The sequence below is a fragment of the Telmatherina bonti genome (assembly GCF_933228915.1).
Source record: "Telmatherina bonti genome assembly, chromosome: 2".
NCBI lineage: Eukaryota > Metazoa > Chordata > Actinopteri > Atheriniformes > Telmatherinidae > Telmatherina > Telmatherina bonti.
This window is the reverse complement of record NC_136620.1, coordinates 4,934,890-4,943,953: the sequence shown is the minus strand read 5'-3', so window position 1 is coordinate 4,943,953 and position 9,064 is coordinate 4,934,890. Positions and strand designations below refer to the sequence as shown.

Genomic DNA, 9,064 nt, shown 5'->3' with positions numbered 1-9,064 from the left:
TTTAAAATATGTCCAAGTGCAACTTTTACTCAGAACTCCTGAAGGGACCCTCGTCCTCCGTCACCTGCTGGAATTAGAACATATCCCAAGAATAAAACGATTTTTTTTCGATGATTAAAACACAACTTTTCCTTCCTTCCAGCAGGTCTCATGAAGTTTCAGACCAACTCAATGTTTTACCAGGAACACCCAAAAGCCTTCTCTGCCAGCAGCGCCATGACTCTGAACGTGTGTGTGTGTGTGTGTGTGTGTGAGGCCCGGGCAGACAGCCGGCCTGATCCGGTTTCTGGTTCTACCAGAGCTTTCCCTTCCCGTTCAGCTCAGGATAAAAGAGTGGGTTCTAGATGAGATGCGATCCGTCTGTGAAACGCCGAGACGTCGACAGGTTTTATGAAGCTGAACCGGATCATGTCCAGACCCGAGACCGCTCATCGTCCACAAAGCCGCCCGCACCTTTTTTTACATTTAAATATTATAATATAGATATTTACTTTTTCTCAATTCATTTCAGTCACGTTGGTCGTTTCAAACCTTTATTTTAAATACAGCTGATTGGTCCATCTCACCAATCATGCTGACTGACAGCTGCCCTCGTCCAATCAGATGCATGTAACCGGGCAGAAAAACCTCCAGATGTCCAGAAACTCTCAAAGCTCTTTAATTTCATCACGTCTGAAAGTCTTACAGCGAACCACCGATCACGCACACACACTGGGTCTGATCCAAACCCAACTGGGACCAGGAGCCGCTCTCAGACAGGAAAGCACTGGATCCAAACCTGGTTCTGATCCAGTTAGTTCTGCTGCTTTACTTCACCAGAACCTACAAAATGATCTGAAAGATCCAGAACTCAACGTGAAGAACAGCTCGCCACGAGACCATGAACGGCTCCAGAGGATCCAAAGTCTTCCAGAACCTGATGATCCAGAACCAGGTGCTGTTCTGACGGGCTTCTCTTCGACTCCCATGATGCCTTGTGGTGGTGGAAGCAGTTCGTTGTGTGCAGTCCCGGTTCTGGTTCTGAGACCAGTTTCTCATTAGCAGAACCAGGTTACGGGTTCTGGAGCAGAACCACCGACTTACTGGTCTGGATCTGAGACTTCAGGGTCTGGGTCATCAGAACCAGAACCAGCATGGAGTTCTGCTTCCAAAACAAAACCGTTCCTTTTGTCAGAACCAACAGAACCGGTTCCAACCCGTTCTGGACCGTACCGTCTACTGAAGCAACCTGATCTGGTTGGGAGAGCGGGGTCGGTACCGCCGACGTCTCACCTGATGCAGGTGAACACCTGCATCTCACATGATGATGAAGAAGAAAGGCTAAAACTAAAAACAATGGTCTCACACACACACACACACACGTGCCCGCCCGCACACACACACACACACACGTGCCCGCCCGCACACACACACACACACACACACACGTGCCCGCACACACACACACACACACACGTGCCCGCCCGCGCACACACACACACACACACACACGTGCCCGCCCGCACACACACACACACACACACACACGTGCCCGCCCGCGCACGCATGCACACACACACACACACACACGTGCCCGCACACACACACACACACACACACACGTGCCCGCCCGCGCACACACACACACACGTGCCCGCCCGCACACACACACACACACACGCACGCACGCACACACACACACACAGGCGCCCGCACACACACACACACACACACACGTCCAGTCTTGGTTAGCACCTATCACACTGCAGTGCAGCGATGTGTTTTTAGAGGGAGGGGCCATGGTGGGAGGGGTGCAACGGGTCACGATGCCCCGCCCCCCTACAGGAAACAGTTAACCAATCAGTCTGTTCAGTCCTAATCAATCAGTCTGATCGGTTCCGACCCGTCCTCAGTCATTCCAGCTTCCTGTTCCCAATGTCCGACTTCCAGAACCTTCCTTCGGATCGGCGGCACGCCGAGTCCGCTTCGCCATCTCGACTTTGCATGACGGCGCCGGGAGCCACAGGTTACGCTGCCCGAAGACATGGCGTCTCCATGACGACAACACTGATCCGGTGGAATGAAGTCGGCGTCCTTCATGATGCGGTTGGTAAGCAGGGAGCAGGAAGGGGGGCTTGGTTTGGATGTGGGGGGGCAGCACCCGTCCTGTACCGCCTGGCCAATAGGACGACTACCTGCTATACGGGTCGCCGTGGTAACCGCTAGGCCCACTGCCCTCAGCGTGAGACGACGAAGACGTCGATGGACCGGGAGGAGAGTCGTCGTCCATCCGTCCTCCATCAAACACATCATCCACGCCCAGGGACAGCCTGGGGGGCCGGGGGGCCGGCAGCACCTGGGGGCCCCAGCCTGCAGCCTGAGAGGGGGGGTAGGGTTGGGCGAGGAGGAGGGGGCGTGACAACGGGTCGGCTCCGGTCCTGGCGACCCCGGAGCCGGTCTGGGAGCCGCGGTGGATCCGGTGGCTGACGATGATGTTGTTCCCGAAGCCGCCCATTGACGCCATGGTGGTGCTCTGCTCCCGCTGGACCACCGCCGTCATCCCGCCCTCCGCTATCAGCCGGCGGATCCGCGCCAGAGCGTCCTCCCCCGAGCCGAAGTCCCCGGAGTCCACCGGACCTGTGTGACACCGACAGAGCTCGCTGAACCCGTACCCATGACAACGGCTGGCTAAAGTTCCGACAGACGTACCAGCATCAGACGGAGGATCAGCCGGGACGGCGTCCGGAACGCTGCTGCTGTCCGCCGGAGCGGCCTGACTGGTGGACGGAGTCTCAGGAGGGACATCTGAAGACAGGAACCAGTAAAACTCCAGTTCGTCCTGATGTTTCAGGGAAAAGTTCTGTCCCTCGTCTGTCCCTTGTCTGTCCATCGTCTGTCCCTCTGTCCCCTGTCTTTCCCTTGTCTGTCCCTCTGTCCATCGTCTGTCCCTCTGTCCCCCGTCTTTCCCTTGTCTGTCCCTCTGTCCATCGTCTGTCCCTCTGTCCCCTGTCTTTCCCTTGTCTGTCCCTCTGTCCATCGTCTGTCCCTCTGTCCCCTGTCTTTCCCTTGTCTGTCCCTCTGTCCATCGTCTGTCCCTCTGTCCCCCGTCTTTCCCTTGTCTGTCCCTCTGTCCATCGTCTGTCCCTCTGTCCCCTGTCTTTCCCTTGTCTGTCCCTCTGTCCATCGTCTGTCCCTCTGTCCCCTGTCTTTCCCTTGTCTGTCCCTCTGTCCATCGTCTGTCCCTCTGTCCCCCGTCTTTCCCTTGTCTGTCCCTCTGTCCATCGTCTGTCCCTCTGTCCCCCGTCTTTCCCTTGTCTGTCCCTCTGTCCATCGTCTGTCCCTCTGTCCCCCGTCTTTCCCTTGTCTGTCCCTCTGTCCATCGTCTGTCCCTCTGTCCCCCGTCTTTCCCTTGTCTGTCCCTCTGTCCATCGTCTGTCCCTTGTCTGTTCCTCTGTCCCCGTCTTTCCCTCTGTCCCTTGTCTGTCCCTCTGTCCATCGTCTGTCCCTCTGTCCCTTGTCTGTCCCTCTGTCCATCGTCTGTCCCTCTGTCCATCGTCTGTCCCTGTCTTTCCCTCTGTCCCTTGTCTGTCCCTCTGTCCCCGTCTTTCCCTCTGTCCATCGTCTGTCCCTCTGTCCATCGTCTTTCCCTCTGTCCATCGTCTGTCCCTCTGTCCATCGTCTGTCCCTCTGTCCATCGTCTGTCCCTCTGTCCCCGTCTTTCCCTCTGTCCCTTGTCTGTCCCTCTGTCCATCGTCTGTCCCTCTGTCCATTGTTTGTCCCTCTGTCCCCGTCTTTCCCTCGTCTGTCACCCGTCTTTCCCTCTGTCCCCTGTCTGTCCCCCGTCTGATCCTTGTCTCTGCAGGTGTGTTTAGTACCGGATGGTGGCGGGTGCGAGGTGCCCGTCTCGGTCAGCTCCCTCTCCGTCTGTGTCTCGGCGTTTTGCAGCTGGATGATTGGTGTTTGGGTTCCTTGTGATGTCACAGAAGGGGCGGGGTTTCGTGGCTGGAGGCCGATGGCGTTCATCAGTCCCATGTCTCGGTCCAGTCTCCACCCGGATCGGTTCGGTCTACAGTCACAACACAATCATGTCAATTAACATCGTCACAACAACAAATAAACCGTTAGGGACACTGTTTATTATACATAACTGGTCCATCGAGACGGGTCTAACTGGTCCATCCTGACGGGTCTAACTGGTCCATCGAGACGGGTCTAACTGGTCCATCCTGATGGGTCTAACTGGTCCATCCTGATGGGTCTAACTGGTCCATTGTGACTGGTCTAAATGGTTCATCGTGACTGGTCTAACCGCTCCATCGTGACTGGTCTAACCGCTCCATCGTGACTGGTCTATTTACATAACATTTAGAACTAATTGACGTTAAGGAAAAACCCAACAACATTCAGAGCTGGAAGAGGATGTTGACTTTGTTGGTTCTGACGGGGGAAGACGCAGGTCTTCCCAACAGACAGCAGGTCTGTACAACGAACCGCAGGTCTGCCCAACAGACAGCAGGTCTCCGCAACAGACAGCAGGTCTCCCCAACAGACGGTCTGCCCAACGAACCGCAGGTCTGCCCAACAAACCGCAGGTCTGCCCAACAAACCGCAGGTCTGCCCAACAAACCGCAGGTCTGCCCAACGCACCGCAGGTCTGCCCAACGAACCGCAGGTCTGCCCAACAAACCGCAGGTCTGCCCAACGCACCGCAGGTCTGCCCAACGAACCGCAGGTCTGCCCAACGAACTGCAGGTCTCCCCAACAAACCGCAGGTCTGCCCAACGAACCGCAGGTCTGCCCAACGAACCGCAGGTCTCCCCAACAGACCGCAGGTCTCCCCAACAAACCGCAGGTCTGCCCAACGCACCGCAGGTCTGCCCAACGCACCGCAGGTCTGCCCAACGCACCGCAGGTCTGCCCAACGGACCGCAGGTCTGCCCAACGGACCGCAGGTCTGCCCAACGAACCGCAGGTCTGCCCAACGAACCGCAGGTCTGCCCAACAAACCGCAGGTCTGCCCAACGAACCGCAGGTCTTCCCAACGCACCGCAGGTCTGCCCAACGCACCGCAGGTCTGCCCAACGCACCGCAGGTCTGCCCAACAAACCGCAGGTCTGCCCAACGCACCGCAGGTCTGCCCAACGAACCGCAGGTCTCCCCAACAAACCGCAGGTCTGCCCAACGAACCGCAGGTCTCCCCAACAAACCGCAGGTCTGCCCAACGAACCGCAGGTCTCCCCAACAGACCGCAGGTCTGCCCAACGAACCGCAGGTCTCCCCAACAAACCGCAGGTCTCCCCAACAAACCGCAGGTCTGCCCAACGAACCGCAGGTCTCCCCAACAAACCGCAGGTCTGCCCAACAAACCGCAGGTCTGCCCAACGAACTGCAGGTCTCCCCAACAGACCGCAGGTCTCCCCAACAGACCGCAGGTCTCCCCAACAAACCGCAGGTCTGCCCAACGAACCGCAGGTCTCCCCAACAAACCGCAGGTCTGCCCAACGAACCGCAGGTCTCCCCAACAAACCGCAGGTCTGCCCAACGAACCGCAGGTCTCCGAAACAGACCGCAGGTCTGCCCAACGAACTGCAGGTCTCCCCAACAAACCGCAGGTCTGCCCAACGAACCGCAGGTCTCCCCAACAAACCGCAGGTCTGCCCAACAAACCGCAGGTCTGCCCAACGAACTGCAGGTCTCCCCAACAGACCGCAGGTCTCCCCAACAGACCGCAGGTCTCCCCAACAAACCGCAGGTCTGCCCAACGCACCGCAGGTCTGCCCAACGAACCGCAGGTCTCCCCAACAAACCGCAGGTCTGCCCAACGAACCGCAGGTCTCCCCAACAAACCGCAGGTCTGCCCAACGAACCGCAGGTCTCCCCAACGCACCGCAGGTCTGCCCAACAAACCGCAGGTCTGCCCAACGAACTGCAGGTCTGCCCAACAAACCGCAGGTCTGCCCAACGAACTGCAGGTCTCCCCAACAGACCGCAGGTCTCCCCAACAAACCGCAGGTCTGCCCAACGCACCGCAGGTCTGCCCAACGCACCGCAGGTCTGCCCAACGCACCGCAGGTCTTCCCAACGAACCGCAGGTCTGCCCAACGTCCTAACGGACAGCAGGTCTCCCTGACGGACAGCAGGTCTGCCCAACGAACCTGGACCGGAGGATACCAGGTCCTTTCCTCAGGACTCTGTTATCGTTCCGGTCTTTAAGCGACTGCTGCCGGTCTATAACTTTACTGCCCAGTTTGATGATTTTATTTAGAGTATTCTCTGGATAAGAGTCTTCTTTCATAAAAGACTTCTTAAGCACAACTTCAGAACAAATTTAAGATTACATGTTGGTGAATGAGGCCCAACAAGTGTCCAGGTGATTTCTCAGCAGGTGTGTTGGTACCATATATAGTAGATGGGAGCATTCCTGGTTGTGAATGAGCAGAAGTGTTCAGGACTGAAGGTAAAAACTGAGGTATCGGTTCATGAGATGAGGGTCCTGGTTCAGTAGCAGGGCGCGGTTCTTACCCTGGCCTTTCTGCACCTCGGGTCCGGCTGGTTCCGCTGTTGTTGACAGAGAATAGTGGCTCGCTGCTGGGCTCTGCAGGACTTTCCCCATCACTCCGGTAAAATCTGAACACACACACAGACACACAAAATGTGTGTTAATAGACTTCCCTTCAGGAAGCCTCTGAGCAGAGGAGGGGCATCTTTGTGGAATCAAAACCTCGTTAAAACCCCTAATTGGACTTTTCCAATTTATGCTCTTCCTGTTGAGATCCAGCATTAAGATAATCATATCAGTTTTGGTGTGGAGGAGGGAGGGATGCTGAGCTCACACAGATCCACATTAAGGTTTCCACAAACATGGAGGAGAGAAGGGGGTTAATGTGTTGTTTACTGGAGACAGAAACATGTAAACAAACAGCTCAGAGGAAGAAAACACCCAGCGTATAAATTATACAATTTCCAGTCAGCTGGACCTGATCAGGTTTCCCTCAGTAAATTAAATCATTTTACATAAAAATAAATAAAAACATCTTCAGGGCCATGTGAATTAACAAGATAAATTTACTTAATAATGTAAATATTTTTTCATAAAATGTTTTGGTAATATTACAAGTATTACTTACGGCCTGTAATATCTCCACACTGTTGTAAAAATCGGGGGGCTAGAACGTCTTGGCCAGCGGATGTCTTTGACTATGATCATTAGAGATTTATAAAGGTGTGACAGGGAAGTCTTCTGTATAAATACATCTATTTATACAAACAAAGTACGTTATTATCGGGTTCCATCTTTTCACAACTAAATTTAAACATATATTCTTTTGTTATTCAAGAAATCACAAAGGAGAACTCCCAAGAGTTTTGGGCAGCATGTGGAACTGATTGTCAATCAGCGTTGCTTCCCAAGTGGACAGTTCCATTTCATTGAAGTCTGGTTGACTTGGAGTTAGATTGTGTTGTTTAAGTGTTCTCTGTATTTTTTTGAGCAGTTTATTTTGAGGAGTGATCATTCCTCATGGGACATCCGAAATAACTCCTTAGCTGCAAAAATCGGAATGTTAATTGAAATGACACCAATTTTCCTCCTGAATGTGACTTGTGGGGTTTTCACTTCAAACAAATCATCCATATGAGTCACACCTTCACTCTCCCATTCTCTGATCCTCGAATTAAGTTGGCCCAGATGGAGTGATTGTGTCAGGACTAGTGTTTAATGCTTAACTGAATGGTAACTAGTAGCAGTGTGCGATAAAAAATTTAATTTGGATAGAAAAAAGTGTCAAACTGAAGATGATCTGATCTCTGGTCATCTACATAAACTCAGTTCTGCAAAAGCAAAGCAGAACTTAAAACAGAAAAAGATCGATCTTAATCTCTAAGCTGTATAATTATGGGATGCGAGGTTTGGCATCACACTGGGTAAGGAGTTATTTACTGGGAAGACAACAATATGTTCAGGAAGAAAACTACACTTTTAATGATAAGATTATTATATGTGGAGTCCCACAAGGTTTCATAATTTCAAAAACCTTTATTTTATATGGTATTTGTGAGTCTCAATGCAATGTGTTTTATTTGCAGATCATACCGATTTCTTTTGTTCTTGGGACAACTTAAAATTTCTTTGTAAAAAAAAAAAGAAAGAAATGAAATGATTAAACTATAAAAATGGTTTGTTGATGAGACTGAATTTAGAAATGACTCAATTTATGGTTTCTAGTACTAATAAACAGCAAGATATTTCACTTTTCATAGATTGAGTTAAGATTGAAAAAGTACATAAAATTAAGTTCTTACGAGTCATCGACCTCTACGATGACGACCAACCTGGGCATGAATGTTCCCTTGCCCGGACGCGGGTTACCGGGACCCCCCTCTGGAGCCAGGCCTGGAGGTGGGGTACGAGAGCGAGCGTCTGGTGGCCGGGCCTTCGCCCGAAAGTGTTACATGGGCCCCACCTCCCGTGGGCTCACCATCTGCGGGAGGAGCCGTAGGGGTCGGGTGCAATGTGAGCTGGGCGACAGCAAGGGGCGGGGACCCTGGTGGTCCGATCCCCGGCTGCAGAAGCTGGCACTAGGGACGTGGAACGTCACCTCTCTGGTGGGGAAGGAGCCTGAGCTTGTGCGCGAGGTTGAGCGGTTCCGGCTAGATATAGTTGGACTCACCTCGACGCATGGCTTGGGCTCTGGAACCAGAACCCTCGAAAGGGGCTGGACTTTCTTCCACTCTGGAGTTGCTCATGGTGAGAGGCGCCGAGCAGGTGTGGGCATTCTCATCAGCCCCCAGCTTGGTGCCTGCACGTTGGGGTTTACCCCGGTGGATGAAAGGGTAGTTTCCCTCCGCCTCCGGGTGGGGGGACGGGTCCTGACTGTTGTCTGTGCTTATGCACCGAACAGCAGTTCAGAGTACCCACCCTTTCTGGAGTCCTTGGAGGGAGTGCTGGAGGGTGCTCCTTCTGGGGACTCCATTGTTCTGCTGGGGGACTTCAATGCTCACGTGGGCAATGACAGTGAGACCTGGAGGGGAGTGATTGGGAGGCATGGTCCCCCCCCCTCTGAACCCAAATGGTGTTTTGTTATTG

At 53.4% G+C, this 9,064-nt stretch overlaps 1 protein-coding gene across 1 annotated transcript in view; it reads right to left on the bottom strand.

Moving 5' to 3' along the window:
• Positions 1-620: 620 nt before the first annotated feature.
• Positions 621-9,064, bottom strand: part of ambra1b (autophagy/beclin-1 regulator 1b) — a 78,471-nt gene continuing 70,027 nt past the window's right edge. The window contains exons 16-19 of the mRNA XM_079253814.1: positions 6,502-6,606; positions 3,855-4,045; positions 2,689-2,784; positions 621-2,616 (exon numbers count right to left, since the gene is read on the bottom strand). Coding sequence (XP_079109940.1) covers positions 2,171-2,616; positions 2,689-2,784; positions 3,855-4,045; positions 6,502-6,606 — 838 coding nt within the window. The 3' untranslated portion in view covers positions 621-2,170. The remainder of the gene's footprint in view (positions 2,617-2,688; positions 2,785-3,854; positions 4,046-6,501; positions 6,607-9,064) is intronic.